Source organism: Notolepis coatsorum, assembly GCF_963971535.1.
Source record: "Notolepis coatsorum genome assembly, chromosome: 11".
NCBI classification, from domain to species: domain Eukaryota; kingdom Metazoa; phylum Chordata; class Actinopteri; order Aulopiformes; family Paralepididae; genus Notolepis; species Notolepis coatsorum.
In genome coordinates this window covers 91678356-91696465 of record NC_140175.1, presented here as the reverse complement: position 1 = coordinate 91696465, position 18110 = coordinate 91678356, and the positions used below count along the sequence as shown (strand labels likewise).

The 18110-nt window shown below is 46.8% G+C and overlaps 1 protein-coding gene across 3 annotated transcripts in view; it reads left to right on the top strand.

Moving 5' to 3' along the window:
• The window catches only part of LOC311236923 (semaphorin-4D-like), a 92962-nt gene that overhangs the window by 48126 nt on the left and 26726 nt on the right, over nt 1-18110 (top strand). For all 3 annotated transcript variants that reach the window (XM_084324721.1, XM_084324719.1, XM_084324720.1), the window contains 5 exons: nt 11611-11744; nt 15232-15377; nt 15885-15947; nt 16068-16166; nt 17565-17658. In XM_084324721.1, coding sequence (XP_084180847.1) covers nt 11611-11744; nt 15232-15377; nt 15885-15947; nt 16068-16166; nt 17565-17658 — 536 coding nt within the window. The remainder of the gene's footprint in view (nt 1-11610; nt 11745-15231; nt 15378-15884; nt 15948-16067; nt 16167-17564; nt 17659-18110) is intronic.

Sequence of the window (18110 nt, the reverse complement as noted above, 5' to 3'; positions counted from 1 at the left end):
GTTGTGACAAAGATATGTACTGGAGGTGCCATCTTGTCTGGTTCCATTGAGCCCATTTTCATTCAGATATCTTGAGGTGAGGGGTCAATGGACCCATTTTGAAAATGGCCATGCCCATGGCATTTTCCTCCCATCAAATTTAAGCTAGCTTAAAATAGCTGAACCTTGCCAGTAAGCTAGCATGACATGGCATGGCTGGTACCTTTCAGATTCCTCGAGATCTCTAGTTTCATATGATATCAGATTATCAGTATCAAGGCCCCATGAAATCAAAATAGATGTTTTATGTTTTATCACATACAGTATGTCTTGCACTGATCATGGGAGAGAGCGGGGGGAGAAAATTAATGAATGTGGATGAGAGCCTTGACATTAACCCATTCTCTGCCACCACTTTGATCATCCTAAACCATCCTCTGCCAGCGCTATTTGTCTATGGAGATGTTCACCTTCTTTGCAGGGCTATAACTTTTTCAATTGTATTGCTAAGTAAGTAAGTAAGTAAGTAAGTAAGTAAGTAAGTATTGCCCACAGAGTCTCTCTGGATTGTCCAGAGATCTAGGTGTATCAATCTGCGCATGCTGAGTTGGGGAGTAGGTGCGAAAAAGTTACTATAGTTCGGCTGAGAAAGTGCAGATCGACTTGGGATAGGTCTCTCCGTGTTCAGGAGACTCGGGTGTATAAAAGTCTATTGGATCATGTCTCCAGCACCCCCAGCGTCTCCAGCGCCCCCACAGCGCCCCCTCTCTCCCATGAGTTCAATTTAACGCGGAAGTGCAGTGGTCTATAGATGCTGTCTGGTCAGTACTAGTCAACTTCACTAGCTGATAGATGGATGCGGTCTGGTCAGTACTAGTCAACTTCACAATGTTACGGCTCTGGGTGACTTCAAAATAAATTTTCCATGATCAAATTAATTATACAATTTATTAAAAAAAAAGTTTGAATAATTAGCTAATTAAAGTAATTAGTTAGTAGTGAGAAAGTTATTAGAGGACATATTCCATGTCGAAGGTATCTTGCTATTTCTTGCTATTCTTTTCTATGGGCTGTCTGCATTTTAGAGTTTGGCCAGCAGGAGGCCACTGAATGGGGGCTGGCGAAAATGTTGTCACATCCGGTTTGCCTTGCCATGGAAGTGCTTTCAAAATAAAAGTCGGGTTGATTTTCAAAATAGTTGTATCTCACAACGCTGTCGTCACAGTCCACGGTTCGCATCGGCCCTTTTTTAGTATCTCTACGTATCGTGTCGCGATATATCGCTACCTCCCTAATAGAAGACGCCATCTGTCTTTATTATCCCCAACGGCCCACACACACAGGGAGGCCAAGGCACTATTCCAATAGTGATAGGTCATCTAAGTTGGTCAGTCGCTTCCCATGTGTGAAGGACAGAGTTCATTAGTGTGTTAGAGGACAAATACGCAGGGCTATTAGCGGGGGTGCGTTGAGCAGCCGTGGAGAGGGAGCAGGGGGAAGTGCCCGTTTTGCTAACTATAACCTCATCGGAGGTGTGAACGACACTGTTTATAACGTTTGCGGATGTTTGCAGATTCCGTAAACACGAAGAGTGGTAGCGGGTGTTACTCTCTCTAGGTTCCTCGGCTGACCGCCAAAGCTGCCCGTAGTACGACGTTCTCATTTTTGCCCTCACAGATGTTTTTTTTTCTTTTTTTCTTTTTCTTTCTTTTTTTCCCCCCCTTTTAATTAACAGAGAGTACATGGTGATTATGTTTTACTGTTTGGTTCTTTCGGGAGATGGAGGAGGGGGGGGAATCACCACCACGCTTTAAAAAGTCCCAATTTTTTAGCTAGCTCACTTCACTTGACCGTGTGTGTGTGTTTTTATATAGGGCCCGCTTTTCACATCTTCTCCTCTGGGACCACGTGACCCGGTGGATCATGGGTGTGTTGTTTTGAAAAAGGTTCTCCACCGGCGGACTAAATATACCCTTTACTGTAGCTGACCCCTCATTTGCCTTTGCCGTGGTCACTTTAGGTCGACGTGCTAGCTCAGCAGGGGCCCCCGCGACTGGTAATTATATAGCAGGGCTTCCATAACCCTGTGTAGTGTTGCCTTCACACAAGCCCTCGCTCTCCTTCTCAAATGTTGATGTTTTTGAGTTGTCATTTAGGTACTTTTTCAATTTGTATGTACTACTTGATGAAAGCAAGAGGCACAGTCCCCTTTTCAGCCCTGCTTTGCATCAGGAAATGTCGACCGGCGCCAAGCACACATTTCAATATTCAAATCCCCTGAGGACACGGGTTCAGCGTGAGGATAAATTTTTTTTTAATGACCAGATAACGCTTTTTGTCCTTTTTTGGGCTATTTAAAGACATCGCTTCCCATCTCCGTTGTCATGTCCTGTGCGCTTTTCGCTGAAGGACACCACCTGTGGCGTTATCGCTTCCATCGCTTCCATCGGTGTAATCCGCACGGCCGACGGTGTGTAGCAGCTATACAGCTGTTCGCTAGCCTTCCGATACATGTGTTCATGTTAGCACCATGTGGGCCGTGACACGGTGGCTTTACGCCGACAAGCGAGAAGATTGATGTTCCGACTCCAGATGGTTTGGACCTGGACCAGAACGGAAGTTGTTACTCTTTTTTTCTTTTTTTTTTCCCTTTTGTTTTTACACTCTTCATTCAGACATTTTGTGACTATGTGGAGAAACAAGATCGTGGAAGGTGACAATGGAGGAAGCTGAGAATGTTATGGCTCATCTTTTTTTTTTACAGTCATCTATAGGGGTGTAAATATTTGACCCCACTTCGATTACGATTCTTCAGGCAACGATTCAATGCATCATGAAATCTCTTCATTTTACCACGATTCCATTCGATACATTTTTGCTCAGTTAATTCCCCCAAATTCTTTTTTTTTTAATCCACTTTTTCTCCCATTCCAATTCCACTGTGCCAATTCTCCCCTCCCCTGTCTTGAACGTTGCTTGCATATGCCCCCCACTGGCCGGTTGTAGGGAGGATAGAAGCCTTGCATCACGTGTCCGGTACACGAGGAGGCAGCCTGTCGCATCTTTTCACCTGCCAGCGCGGACTCTCATTGGCGAGGAGTAACGTGTGGGAGGCTCACGCTACCCCCGCCATTTCCTGTCTCTGCTGTGCAGCCATCCCCCGGCCGACCTGTAGGAGTCGCTGTCCACACTGTCCAGATCGAGCCATCGACTTCCACCCGCTAACTCTGCCAATTGAGTTAGTATGACGGCCGTCCCAAGCCGGAGGCAACGCCGACAGCCGGAGTCGAACCCGGTCTCTCTTGCGTTGGTGACGAGCGCAATGTCCTCCTGCGCGACCCAGCCGCCCAAGGAAATCTCTTCATTTGACCACGATTCCATTCGATACATTTTCGCTCAGTTAATTCCCCCCAAAAATGTTGAATACACAAAAAGGGAATGGACTCGGACGAGAGTTTAGAAGAGCTACACAAACCAAAGTTCTGGTCACAAGTCGTCTGGACTGGCAGTATTTTGGGATGAGGCTGATTGGGTCACTGTCTGGTCTCACCAGGGGGACTCCACGCCCACGGGCGGCACGGCCATGATGTCATGTCAGTAGTGTGTATTTGCGTGGCTGCACGTGTGTCTCTGTCTTTCTTTCTCTCTCTCTCTCTCTCTCTCTCTCTCTCTCTCTCTCTCTCTCCTCTCTCTCGCTCTCTCCCCACCATCACATCTGTAGCCAAACCCCAGAAAATGGAGTCTTCATCTGTAACTGAAACTGGAATGGACATCTGTCCTCAAGCCGCGGCGGTCTGCGTATTGTGTTTCAAACGAGGGCTCTCTCCCTCAGGGCTCTCTCTCTCTCTCTCTCTCTCTCTCTCTCTCTCTCTCTCGGTTTCTCTCTCTCGCTTTCTCTCTCTCCCTCTCAAACTCGGTTTCTCTCTCGTCCTCTCTCTCCCTCTCAAACTCGGTTTCTCTCTCTCTCTCTCTCTCTCTCTCTCTCTGTCTCTGTCTCTGTCTCTGTCTCTGTCTCTGTCTCTCTCTCTCTGTCTCTCTCTCTCTCTCTCTGTCTCTCTCTCTGTCTCTCTCTCTCCCTCTCAGACTCTGGTTCTCTCACACACGCACACAGGAGGCTCTACTTGAGGTCTCCCTGCACCACGGTACCAAAACGCCACACATGTCTACGCCAAAGAAATACAGCGCCCTGTTGCCCTATGGTTCTAAAGTCCCCACATTGGCCTGCAGACGCTCCCAGCAGCCGTGTTGAAACTGTCCCATCTGTTTGGAAAACAACTTCGCTCCTCCTTTTTGGCCTCGCGCGGTGTAATCTCATCCACACAACATCGTCCTCGTTTCAGGCTGGCCTGGTGATGGATACATTAGGACTACTTTGACGCAAAGTGATGGGGGGAAAAAGCACTAAGAACAGCCAGGAAAACATTTGACTGTTGTTGTTGTTGTTGTTGTTGTCCCCCTCCCACTGCTTATTGATTTGCCAAAGCAATTTTTTATTCTTCTGCAAGGTGCCGATGCCAGGGTCATCATCACTCCCACACTCTGGTCGTGGACTGTTGCTGTCAGTGCAGACGGGGGCCCCGGTATTGATCGCGGTGTGCTTTAGACCGTTACACAACAGACAGGAAATGGCCTCTCTCTCCCACTTTGCATTAGAGGGAGGAGGAGGAGGAGGAGGAGGAGGAGGAGGAGGAGGAGGAGGAGACGACCAGGAGGAGGAGGAGGAGGAGGAGACGACCAGTGTTGGAGAAGCTCCCAGCGAGGTGACGACAGGAAGTGGACGAGCGAATCCTCGTGAATCCGCCGGAAGGAGACGGAAGCTGCGTCGGCTCACGCTCGCCGTGCGAGAATGTGTTTGTGTTCGGCCCGTCTGCCACAGCCGAGAGAGAGAGAGAGCTCTTGGCAGGCGAGGGGTGGGTAAGGGGGGGCGGGGGGGCATCTCTCCGTGTAGATGTTGACGGTCAATGAACTGCACGGCCTAGAGAGGGGGAAAGAGAAGGGAGAGAGAGGTAGGAGGAGGCGGCATTGGCAGGCGCTAAATGTCCCAACTCTCCCTTCACCACCTCTCTCTCTTGCTCACTGTAGCTTTCAATGTGTCTCTCTCTCAAACACTCTCCACATGGTTCCAACACTCCTCCTCCCTCCCTCCCTCCCTCCCTCCCTCCCTCCAGTTGGCCGCCTGCCAGTATCTGTGTGCCCCGTGTTAGCGGTGCAGTAGTGCTGCTGGGAGCCCCGAGGCCCTGAGCAGGTGTCAACCTCCCTGCCCGGCCGAAGGAGCCGAGAGAGGGGAACACAAAGGGCTCAAAGAGACGGGGCCGGCATGGTTACCGTCTTAAATATCCCACAGCCAGTAGGGGACACTCCTCTAAATCACCCAGGACCACACGCTCGCTGCCAGCGCTGCCTCTTAACGCTACTGTAACCGTCGACTCTCAATAGACCTTTTGAAGCTTCTAAAATGGGGTCTCCGTGGGGGTGTAGTGTGGTTAGATTGATTTTGGGGGGGGTGTGTGGCAGGCAGCCGTGCACAGATAGCAGGAACTGATCTGGTTTAAGAGCTTTGATTTGTTCACCGCAGGGGTTCTTAACAGTTATTTCTTTTTAAGCCAGGGACCTAAATCAACTCAATTGGTCCAAACATGGGACCAAGGCTCCTTGAAAATATACAAGCGGTCGTGTCTTCTGGGGGCCCACCGGAATCCGAATAGGGTCCAGGATCCCCCACGCCACGGTTTTGAGAAACCCTGGTTTTAGTATGTTGTGGTAGGACTGGGAGAGAGAGAGAGAGAGAGAGAGGCAGTTTCAGTTTTGCATCTGGGATGTTGATTCTATTGAGCTCACGTCGGTGGGATTCAGCGAGCGCTGTAATGAAATCCATCCACCGAGTCCGCATCGCTCACCCTCAGCAGTCAGTGACGATCAGCCTCTCTCTCTCTCTCCGCGTTGTCCGGCTCCTCACTGCCGGCTCTCGGGTTCCCCGTCTCTCGGGGTCGGCGACGTGCTCTCTTTGAAACGCCGGGCCGGCTCGGCTCTGGGCTAAGCCGGCCTGGCATTTAGATTGGTAAGGCCCGAGAAGGGAACTGGGTGAGAGGGAAAAAGTGATGCATCTTTGTGCTCTCCTGTCTCTTGTGTGTCTCTCTCTCTCTCTCTCTCTCTCTCTCTCTCTCTCTCTCTCTCTCTCTCTCTCTCTCTCTCTGTCTATTGTGCTGTGCGGTGGTGATGATGATGTGGATGGGATGAAGAGGGGAGGAGGGGAGAGGAGAGAGTGGAGGTTTGCCCTCATCCTATAAACAATAGGTCTTTGTGTATTTGACCCCATTCTCTGAAGAAGTTGAGTCCTTGGCCGCGGACTGGAACTGGATGATGGAATTCCGTGGGCGCTGGATTTGGACGGAGGCAGTCCTGACTAAAAATACCATGGCAGTCTTTAAGGGTATGCCTCGTAGGCATGGGGGGGGTCAGGGTTGTAGTAGCGGGGAGGACCAGTCCGGGATTCACCCTTGGGACTCTTCATGTTCATTCCCCAACCCAATCGATAATCAATTAAGTTTTTTCTAGCTATTGCTATTGATTGTCTATACGTGTTGTGCTACATGACACCCGCTGGGCTGTGTAAATAATTACTAACCTATATTCTAAGGGAGCCAGTCAGAACGATGCCACTAAGTCATTAGGCTGTAGTTGACGATGATTTATACCTTCTATGCGCTTTTAGTGCTGTACAAGCTGAGGAAATATAACAATGATACATTGCCTTGTAAAACTGTGTGTAAAGTAAACACACAGGGGTAATTTATGCCTGTGCTGGAGCCTCGTAATGTTGGTTTGTTGCGATGTTGACTTGTACAGGATTTAGTTTCCTTCACGATGAGCTGGTGAGTTTTAGTCCGTTAACTGTTAGTGAACACGATGATTCTTGGTTTGGTTTCAGCAGTTTGAATGTTGATCTTGTAGCCACACTGTGTCACACTGATAGTTTTTCCCCTGCGAGTGAAAAGTGTGCTTATCTCAATCCCCGTCTTACAAGACATCTGATAACCCCACCCCCCCCCACCTTGCCATATGAGCCCGGCCCACCCTTTCTGGCGGCAAGGTGTTCTACAGGTAGCCTCTCATGAGCGGACTTGGGAAAACCAGAATAACCGGCTTTCGTGCTGGATTACTTTCCCTTTTCTCAGAGAGAGGAGAAGGGAGGAGAGGAGAGGAGGGAACCGCATGCAACCAACCACCACCAAGCAGTCCCATCTGCCCCCTGCTTATTACCACACCACAATAACGCTCACATCTGTAGTATGTACACACATTGTGCACAGACATGGTCGGTCTCTCGTATGGAGATTGGAAGACCTTTTCAAGTTTGAGGTGCCCTGTATAATGGACTTGTTCTGTGCCATTGCCCCTCTCTCTCTCCCTTATTTCTTTGTTTCTCTCTCTCTCTCCCATCTTATTTTCTCATTTTCTCCCCTTTCTCTCCCCCTCTCACTTTCTCTCTCTCTCCCTCCTTTTATTCTCTCTCTCCCTCTTTTCTTACTCTCTCTCCCCCTCCCACCTCTCTTCTACCTCTCTCCCACTTCTCTCACCTTTCTCTATCGCCGTCCATCTACCACCATCTCTGTGTCCCTGATGACCCTCCCCCATCCTCCTCTCTTGTTCCCAGGTAATGAAGGGTCACGGCATCTCTGCCACTGTTAAAGGAGACTCGAGACAAATGTAATATAAAGTGACGAGGGAGAGAGAGAGAGAGAGAGCGGGAGAGAGACCATGGCACAGAACAAGTCTTTGTACAGAGCTCCTCCCCTGCTCCCCAACACTACCTCTTCTTCCACATGAGCTGTCCCGCAGAAAGCACTTCAGCTTTCAAATTAAATCACGGCAGTTAATCACTTTTCTGACTTTAACCCTTTCACTACCACACTACAGAAGGTTAACCCTTTCACTACCACACTACAGACGGTTGTAGTGAAAGGGTTAACCTTCTGTGTTGTCGCAGTGAAAGGGTTAACCCTTTGGTAGTGGTAGTGAAAGGGTTAATAATGCATTATTATAATTGGTCTTCCATCCATGTCGGAATGGATTTTGGTCAATGATCATCCAATTGATCCAGAGATGAGGCGTTTATTTTTCAATTTTTTTTTTTTTATAGTTTTGGCCAAGATACAGCCTTGTTTTACGACCCACATAAGCAGATTTAGAGATCTGCTCTCTTATTTCACTTAAAGGGCCACTCACCAAACGATGCTGATTTATTTTGTGCATAATCAAAAAAGAATCCATGTTTTTTTTTTTTTTATCTTTTTCCCCCCTCCTTCCGATTTTTTTTTCTCCCATCCCACTGTTAGTCGTTATGCCAATTCCCAACCCCCTTCCTGGTTGTTGCGCATCCCCCCCCCCTACTGTTGGTCCGGGAGGCCGGAGACTGTCGCATGCTTTCCTCCGACACATGTGCAGCCAGCCGGCAGCCAGCCTGGCAGCGCAGATTCTCACCGGGAGAGTGTAACGTGTGGAAGGTCACACTACCTTTCTCCTGATCCTACCCTCGCTGTGCAGGCGCCCCGACCGAACTGTAGGGGTCGCTGTCCACAACGCCCAGGACCCACCCACGGCTTCCCTCCCCCTAACTCAGCCAAACGAGTTAGTATAGCGATCAGCCCAAGCCAAGGCAATGCTGACTCTCCGGGAGTCGAGACCGCAGCCTCTTGCATTGGTGACGAGCACAATCTCCGCTACGCCACCTGACCGCCCTAAGAATCCATGTGTTAATTACAGCATCATGATATAGATATATAAAAAAACAGCAATACCTGCTACAGTGCTACCTTATCATTTCATTGAGCTGTAATTAACACAACAATGTCCTTGATGACATCACTGGTGATTACACCAGATTATGTGCAAATAAATCAGCATTGTTTTTATGTTAAAGTAGCCCTTTAAGATAAGAGTTGTTACTTTTCCCCCCTCGTTTATTCTTTCTGGTTTAACATATTTTGTCAGTTTGTGTATATAATCATGTTTGACCCCAAAATATTTAGCTTGTTTGGAACTATTTGTAAATGTAATTCCCTCCAAAAAACACAAGATAGGCTATTCTTGTTGAGCTTGTTGTGAACGGATAAGTCCACATTTATCCTAGCCTGTTTTCATAGTTTTGTCTTTGCAGATCAATGTTCAATTCCTTTTTTATGTTACTAAAAAGTAGATACTAAATAGATCTGGTGTCTGATACAAGGCTAAAATGGGGTATCAGAGAATTTCCCCAATACTAAAATCGGATGCCAAGATGTAACGTGTCGGAAATCAAAGCAAGGCTGCATTGCTGACATGCAGACTAGAGGCACGTTAGATCTCTCTAAGATAAGATAAGATATTCCTTTATTGATCCCCTTGGGGAAATTCGGTATCATAGCATTAGCAGCATGGGGGAGGGGAGGTACAGGTAGTAGAAGACATACAGGTACAGGTCACAGAATTATAGTACTAATGGAGAGAAATGTATTACATCTCAGTCGTTTATGTCCAATGACCTCAGACTGGTGGTTTATTAACTCTATACCCTTCAATAAAAGCAACTGATTTGTTGCTTTTATACATACTCTTTCATCGACCGATGGATACTGAAGGTTTCGGCAGTGAAAAAGTGGTAGGAAAAAACATTTCCAACGCAACTTTAGAAGTTTCTAAACACTTCCCCCTGGCTAACATCCCGTCTTGTCTTGTTGGTGTCATTGGTCATATTATTACCCAGGTATACTCTTATCCTGCCGCCTCAAGGGTGGCTCTGGCCATGCTCTCTTCCATATGCGCACAGTGCACACACACACACACGCACAGTATACACACACGCACACAAACGCACACACACGCACACACACACACACACACGCACATACACACACGCATATAGAGACGAGGAGAGCATCCTAATGGCTTTCTTATCGCGGCCATCGCGGAGTGAATTTGCCGGGGGAGAGCGTCTGTTAAAAGGTCCGGGGAACGCAACGCCGTGTAAATTGGTGGATGGAAAACAACGCCCTTCGTCAGGCGAACAACAAAACACTGGCGGGAATGGGCCGTCATCATCGTCATCTGAAAGCCCATCAGGATCCACTTCTCGCTCCGTGACCTGACGAGGAGGAGGTATAATTAAAAGGGCCTCTCTCTTCTCTCCCTTCTCTCCCTTTGTTCAAGACGGAGGTGTCGGGTCGTTATTATGTAACAAACGCCCATTAAAGTGAAAAGTATATCGCCCTTACACACACCCTACACTACACACACACACTCTACACGACACGCCTAGTTAATGTAAACGTATACATGTACATGTTGATCCGCACGTCAAGAGGGTTATTATCACAGCTGACTGTAGAGAGGGCAAGATAGTGTGTGTGTGTGTGTGTGTGTGTGTGTGTGTGTGTGTGTGTGTGTTTGTTTGTACACATGGTTTCTGTCCCTGTCTCAGTTCAGGGCCCCCTGTCATCACGTGGTCCCCAACCACATCTCTCTCTCTCTCTCTTATCACTACCCCCGCCCCTCCCCTCCGCCCTCTCTCTTACCTAACCTGAACCCCATGCCCGCCTGTTATTTTCTGCCCTGTTATTTGAACCACATGTTACTCACGAAAAAAAAGAAACACTTTGTTTTGAAGCTGCACGTTTGAAAAGCAGCTAATCACGAAGATAACAGCTTTAAGTCTGTACGGACGAACTTGGCCTCAAGCGAAGCACTGGTTCAAACGTCCTGTGATTTGTAAGTGGCGAGTGAGTGAGCGTGCGGCATCTTGCATGAAAAGCTTAAGGTTTATGGACAGACTTATTCTGTTGTGTTGGCTACGTTCTCATTATCTACCCTACTTGTGTTCTTTGCACAGTTGGCACCCCTTGTGGCTGCTGAAAGTATCTCATCCACCTGCTCTCTGTATGTGTACAGTAGGCTTTTGTACAGTATGAGTGATGAGTCATACATGCAAATGAGATGAGTGGCAGTAGTCAGTGATATTCAATGTTGTCTTTATACAGAGCTCAGCAATGACTTCCCCTGAACCCTTTCACTGCCACACGACAGAAGGTTAACCCTTTTAGTGTGATAGTAAAGGGTTAACCTTCTGCCGTGTGGCAGTGAAAGGGTTAACCGGCTGTCGTGTGCCAGTGAAAGGGTTAACCTGCTGTGTATTGTCGCAGTGAAAGGGTTAACCGTTTGGTAGTGCGGCAGTGAAAGGGTTAATGAGTGAGAAACCACCCCTCGCGGTGGTGATTCAAAGGATTTGATATTTTTTATCGTTTGTGTGTCTGGCCGCCCCCCAAAGCTCATTTTACCCTTCTCGGTTTCAGCACGCATGAGGCGTTCAACGCTTTTCATACAAGAGGAAGGATGATGCAGGTCTGCCAGCTCTCACCATTACAAGGGGGGGGGGGGGGGGGAGTGGGTTTGACTTGTTGTCTGCAGAGCGCCGGTCTGTCTGTGTGCAGATAAGATCAACTATAAAGAGGAAACGGTCTACTCATCATAGACTCATAGATTCAGAGCTTCCGTGAATCCAGGGGCGGGGGGTGTGTGTATGTTGATTCATGAATGCGCGTAGGTTTTGTAAAAACTGTTGTTCTGTTCCTTTTCTCTGCGTGTGTGTTGTTCTTACAGAGGAAACCTGAGTGTTTCGAGGCTTGCAGAGTCCAACATGGGGTTCGGAGTGTTGGGTGTTTTCCTGGGGCTCCTCTTGGAGGTCTCCACGCACGGCCCCCACAGCCTGCCCCGCACCACCTGGAAGCACCAAGGTAACCGGAGGAGAGAACGTTATGAATGGAGAATGATATGATTAGGATAGAATAGAATAGAAATACTTTTATTATCCAGAGGGAAATTTGACAAAGGAGGGAGGGCCAGGGAGGGGGCGTTTATAGCCAAAACATCATACCGTCATCTTTTTTGATGTCTTCACAACTTGGAATATAAGTGTCATGGTGCCATATCATTCTACATGGTCTATTTCCTTTAACTTTTAATTTTTTTTATTTTAATTTTTTTTTAATAAATACTTCTGCAAGGAATTTCTTTTTGAGTTGCTTAAAAATATACAGTGTATAGTTTTAATGTTTTATATATATATATAAATCTATTGCCGTCAACTAAAGACGCACTTCTTCAACCATTATCTGAAATATAAAAGAAAATCTAACCCTAACTAACCTTACTGTCATGCACTTGTCCTAATACTAACCTACACTGTAGCACTCAACACTTTGATGAACATTGTTACTCAGCTGATAGAGTTGTGCCCTTCCTGATGACTTGTTGTACAAAACTTGTAAGTGCAGCTAAATGACTAAATGTAAATGTGTGTATATATATATAATTGTTTTTATATATGTCACACAACAATATAGTAAAAATCTATTCCTTTGAATGAAGGTATACCTTCATATTATTTGGTATACCTCCCAGCCCAAATTATGATACAATATTTCAGAATTATTTAATTGTATATTTCTTTTATTACGCTGTCCTGTGTTCTTATATGCCTATACACGTTATCTTCCAGCCATTACTGTATATTGCTGTTGACAGCAACCCAGTTTCCCCCTCAGGGATGTTAAAAGCTTTCACTTTATCTTCCATCTCGTCTCCATCAGCATCCCCTTAAAAAGCTTGGTAGACAACATGAGTTTCTTTTAAAGGGGAATAGCACTCATTTTGTGATTGGATAAATGGATGGTTACGTTTGATGTATTGAAGAAATATTCCTGAAATAATCAGAAATACAGTAGTCTGCCAGTTTGGTTATAAAAAGGTATTATAAGCTCAGAGGAAAGATAAAATGCAGAACAGAACATTAGAATCTAGTACGGTCTGTTTCAGAGAACCTTTATAACGGGGACACTATGGCGTTTCTGCGTCGACCTTGTCCCGAAGGAACGAGAGTTGACGTGTCACCCGCTCAGCGAGAACAAACAACTATGACCGTATTAGGAAGATAATGGAACTAGATGTCCCGGCCAATCAGGCGTCACTCTTCTCATTTGAGGTTTTACTGTGAAGACCTTAATAAGACTCTAGATAGGGACCCCTCAGTCAGCCTTCTGAATTAAATCAATATTTAGACAAGCGAGTACATGGAGCATGGATGGAGAATATATATATATATATATATATATATATATATATATATATATATATATATGCAATACAACAATATTAACATATTATTGACAAGTTTGATGGAAGGTGGGTATTTTAAAACGTTCGTAAATCCAAAATATAGGTCTGTTTTACTGCGTGTTTACAAACATTACCAACATAACCAAATGGTTTTACAACCAATACATCTAGAAATTACCATTTTAAGAACTGAGAACTTTGTCCACTTTTTAACTATAGATGTGTGTTTCTCATGGCCAAGGGAAATGCAGTCTGGAGCTGCTCCACTGACTTGTTTTGTGTACTTTCACAATGTCTGTCTGAACTTCCACATGCATTGCATACAGTATGAGCTTTATATTATGGCAGGGCTAAGAGAGCAGCAGAATATTTAGTATATTATTGACCCCCTCACACACACAAAAGAAAATGCAAAAGCCACTTTTTCCTATTTCTTTCCTCTGTACAGCCGTATGACATCACAGAGGGTGGAACAAACTCTCCAAATATTATAATTTTTTAATGCTCTTTCTTTTTTTCAGTTTTTTCTCTGTTTTCTCCCCGTCCCAATTTTAGTCGTTGTGCCAATTACCCCCCTCCCCTACCTGTTTGTTGTGCGCATGTTCTCCTACTGGTCGGTACAAGGGCATCCTGAAGTCATCCGCACGCTTCCTCCGACACATGCGGCGACAGCCAGTGGCTTCTCACCTGGCAGCGAGGGCTCTCATTGGTGAAGTGTAACGCGCGGCGGTCACGCTGCCTTCATCAAGTCCTGCCTCCGCTGAGCAAACGCCCAGACCTGACCTGTAGGCGTCGCTGTCCACAACGCCAGATCCCCACCCACGGCTTCCCTCCCCCTAACCCAGCCAAACGAGTTAGTATGACGATCAGCCCAAGCCAAGGCAATGCTGACTCCGGGAGTCGAGACCGCAGCCCCTTGCATTGGTGACGAGCGCAATCTCCGCTACGCCACCTGACCGCCACGCCACCTGACCGCCCAAATATTATTTTCTAATCATAGGAGACCGTGGTCGATTAATAGACTGAACCCTGGACGGGGAATAACAACATTTCGATGCTGAAATTCAGCGCTAGTCCCCTTGATGGAGAAGCAACATGCTGACCTCTCCTTAATTGGGGGGTTTACAGTCGGTTTCTAAGCATTACTCTTTTCACATTTTGAGTCTGGCGGAAACGCTATTTCCCCTCCCGTCTATTTCTAGACATGCAATTGAGTCGACATCATCTCGGCTCGGGCCTCGACCACAGGTTCTCAAGTTATGCCCCTTAAATACGGGGAGGAAGTGCCGTTTCGTACGCTTGCCGTTGACATAAATAGGCCTTCGGTAACCAAGTACCTTGGAGAAACGGCACGATGCACTTCACCCCCTGAACAAAACGGAGTTAGCCCTGCTCTCGGGTCTCTCGGCCGGGTCCTGCAGTCAGTCAGCAGGGGGATTCGCTTTCATCATTGTGGTGTTTATGCCCGGGCGCCCGCAACCCGAGTCCACTTGCACCTGGCACCCCTCCCCCTATTCTCCCATGCCAGCCAGCCAGCCGGCCGGCTTCCCAAACGCAAACTCCCCCCGCCAGGTCCGTCCATTAATCATATCGCATAGTGACAAACGGGGCATAAGTATAGAGTAGTGGCACGTGCCGTTCGCCCAGGCGCTTTTAATGGTGTGCAGCCAGACGGAGAGAGTCGGCAGCCAGGTATCGTGATGACGGGAGATATTTAGTAACGGTCCAGAACCGTAGACTGGCGTAGTAATGAGGTAGAGAAAGACATGAGATGATCTCTTATCAGGAAAGACATTGGATCCTGGTTCTTGCTCCACAGTGCTGATGTGCACACACGAAGCTGTGTCCTCTGGACATATTATCTCATCTAGCAGACCATGTGGACACAACTGATAGTTATCAAGCTAGCTTCATAGCAGCTGGAAAGGCCCCCTTTCACCCCCCTGAAACTGATCTCAATCTAGTTCCCTGAAGCTTGATGAATACAAGCTTTGATCAGTAATGGTTTGGTTCAATTGATGATAAGTGAGCGTTTTGACTGGGCTCAGCTGGTGGTCATGTTGGGCTTGTATCTGATGTGCTCTTAACGGCGGCGTCCTCAAACAGATCTGGACCTGCTGGAGTTCTCCGAGCCAGGGATCTTCAACTACTCCACACTGCTCCTGAGCGAAGAGAGAGACGCGCTGTACGTCGGAGCCAGAGAGGCCATATTTGAACTCAGCAAGAACGACATCACGGTCAGGAACAACAAGGTATGAAGACGCGGCTTAGGATTTTATCGAAAAGGGAGCGAAAGGGTTGTCTTATCTATAGAGCAGGGGTTGTCAAACTTTTTTATATCACTACCCCATTTTATTTAGGATTTTCTTTGGCGACCCCACACTTAATGTATCGTGTAATTTCAACGTGGAATTAAGGAATATCAAAGTAAAAGTACACGTTGTTGAACTTTATCATGCATATTTATTAGAACATTTTATTACAGCACTATGTTATCAATACACATTTATAAAATGAGGCATATTTAGACAAAATATGTTGCCAGAACATAAAATGTTTTTAAATAAAAAAACAAGATTATTTTATTAAAAAGAATTTACTTGCCACGACCCCACTTTGGGTCGCGAGTCGCGACCCGTAGTTTGAGAACCGCTGCTAATAGAGGGTATTGATCATATTCACACAGCCCATGCACAGGATGGGATTCATTTCCACCTCGTCAATGGAATATAATTTGTTCCCCCCCACCATTCCTGTAGGTTGAATGGACAGTGGCGGAGACTCCCATGACGATGTGCGCTCTTAAAGGAAAATCAAAAGAGGTATTTATGTTTTAGTCATCCGTTTACTGGCACCACCCAACAACGCTTCTCCTGAATCTGCCAATGTTACAGTTACTGGGTAACTGTATTCACTCAAATACTGTTAATGTGTGTTTCCAGAAGGACTGTCTGAACTACATTCGGGTTCTCCAAGTACTGGACGACGAGCGGCTGTATGTCTGCGGAACGCATGCCTTTCAACCTCAGTGTGACTATTTGGTGAGTGTAGTGTTGTCAAAAATATCAAAGTATCGATACATATCGATACTGAATATTTAAAACGGCTTCAATACTCATTTCCCGAAGTACCGATACTTTCTGCAGTATCGGTACCAGCTGGCTTGCTCCCGCAAGTTGTTGACAGACAGACGCGCTGCCAGAGCCTTGCCCTTCCGCCTCCTCCTCCTCCTCCTCGCTCAGAGCAACAGACACAAGCTGCTGCAGCCTCCTCGTTGGAAACGGGGTAGTTGTGTCGAGTTCATGCGTGTACTGGTGTAGTGGGCTCGGCTTGACGTTACTCCGTTTCCATGAAGTAATAGGTGGCCAGCTAGCTAGCATTAAGCTAACGGAGGAACGACAGCTAACGTTAGCTAATAATAGCGTTGTTTACAAACTGAAGACAGGGCTGCGCTGCCCGGCTGTGAGGGGGAGGAGGAAGAGAGAGAGATAGAGAGAGATTTCTCCGGAGCTATGCTATGCTATGTAACGTTAATAAATGCTCCGAGCATAGCTCCGGAGAAATCTCTCTCTCTCTCTCTCTCTCTCTCTCTCTCTCTTCCTCCTCCCCCTCACAGCCGGGCAGGCAGCCCTGTCTTCAGTTTGTAAACAACGCTATTATTAGCTAACGTTAGCTGTCGTTCCTCCGTTAGCTTAATGCTAGCTAGCTGGCCACCTATTACTTCATGGAAACGGAGTAACGTCAAGCCGAGCCCACTACACCAGTACACGCATGAACTCGACACAACTACCCCGTTGCCAACGTTCGGTCGAACGGAGCCGGAGCCCATCCTACACCAGTACACGCGTAACGTTAATAAATGCTCCGAGCATAGCTCCGGAGAAAGAAAGAAAGAAATCTCTCTCTCTCTCTCGCTCTCGCTCTCGCTCTCGCGCTCTCTCTCGCTCTCTCTCGTCATAACTAGGAAGGTGCGCTCAGTAGACCTAAAATCTCCAGCAGCCTCTTTCTCTCTCTCTGATCTAAAGATAAACAAAGGGTTTTAAAAGTGTATTTATCTTCTCGTATAGTACCAGAGAGAAGCTGAGGAGAATCAACCAGCAACAAAAGCAAAATGTGTTAAAAAAATTATTATAATTTTTTTTTCTTTTGGTATTGAAAGTATCGAAAGTATCGATACTTTTCAAGGTATCGTATCGAAGTCGAAATTCCAGTATCGTGACAACACTAGGTGAGTGAACGTGTCAAACCTCATCTGGGACGGGTCCAGTAGACGGTTCAAAATCTCAAGAGCGGTAATCGAGTATGAGATGCATTTCTGACGGGAACAACCTGTTGAAACCGAACCGGTTCCGGCGTTTCTAAATGAATTGTTTTAGCTTAGTGCACCTTTGACTCTCCCTCTCGCTCTCTGTAGCCTAATCTCTCCTCTCTCCTCCCAGTCCCTGTCAGACTTCTCGCTGGCGGGCCGAGCCGAGGACGGCAGGGGGAAGTGCTCCTTTGACCCCTCCCAGAGCTTCACCACCGTCATGGTCGGTGAGTTCATAGACATATATAAAGGCTAGAGATGACTCACCCGCTGCTGGCCAATGGAGACCGATGTTGTCACATGGTGGCCATCTTGCCACAGGCAGCACGCCCACTCATATAATGAATGTCTATGGTGTACTATTGAAATAACCATAGCTTGCTAAATTCTCAACCGATTTTCAAAAGGTTTGGTTTGTTATAAACGTTGGAGATGTAGTTATTATACTGCATACTCATAATGGACTTTCATAGGAAAATTATTTCAACATGTCCAAGCATCCTGAATCATAGCCACGTTAATAACGTTTGTAATAAACCAAACCGTTTGTAAATCGGTTAAAATGTTTGCAAGCTATGGTTATTTCAATAGTACATGCACCATAGACATTCATGTTATGAGTGGGCGTGTTGCCTGTGACAAGATGGCCGCCGGTGAACTACGCTGGAGACTCCACCTT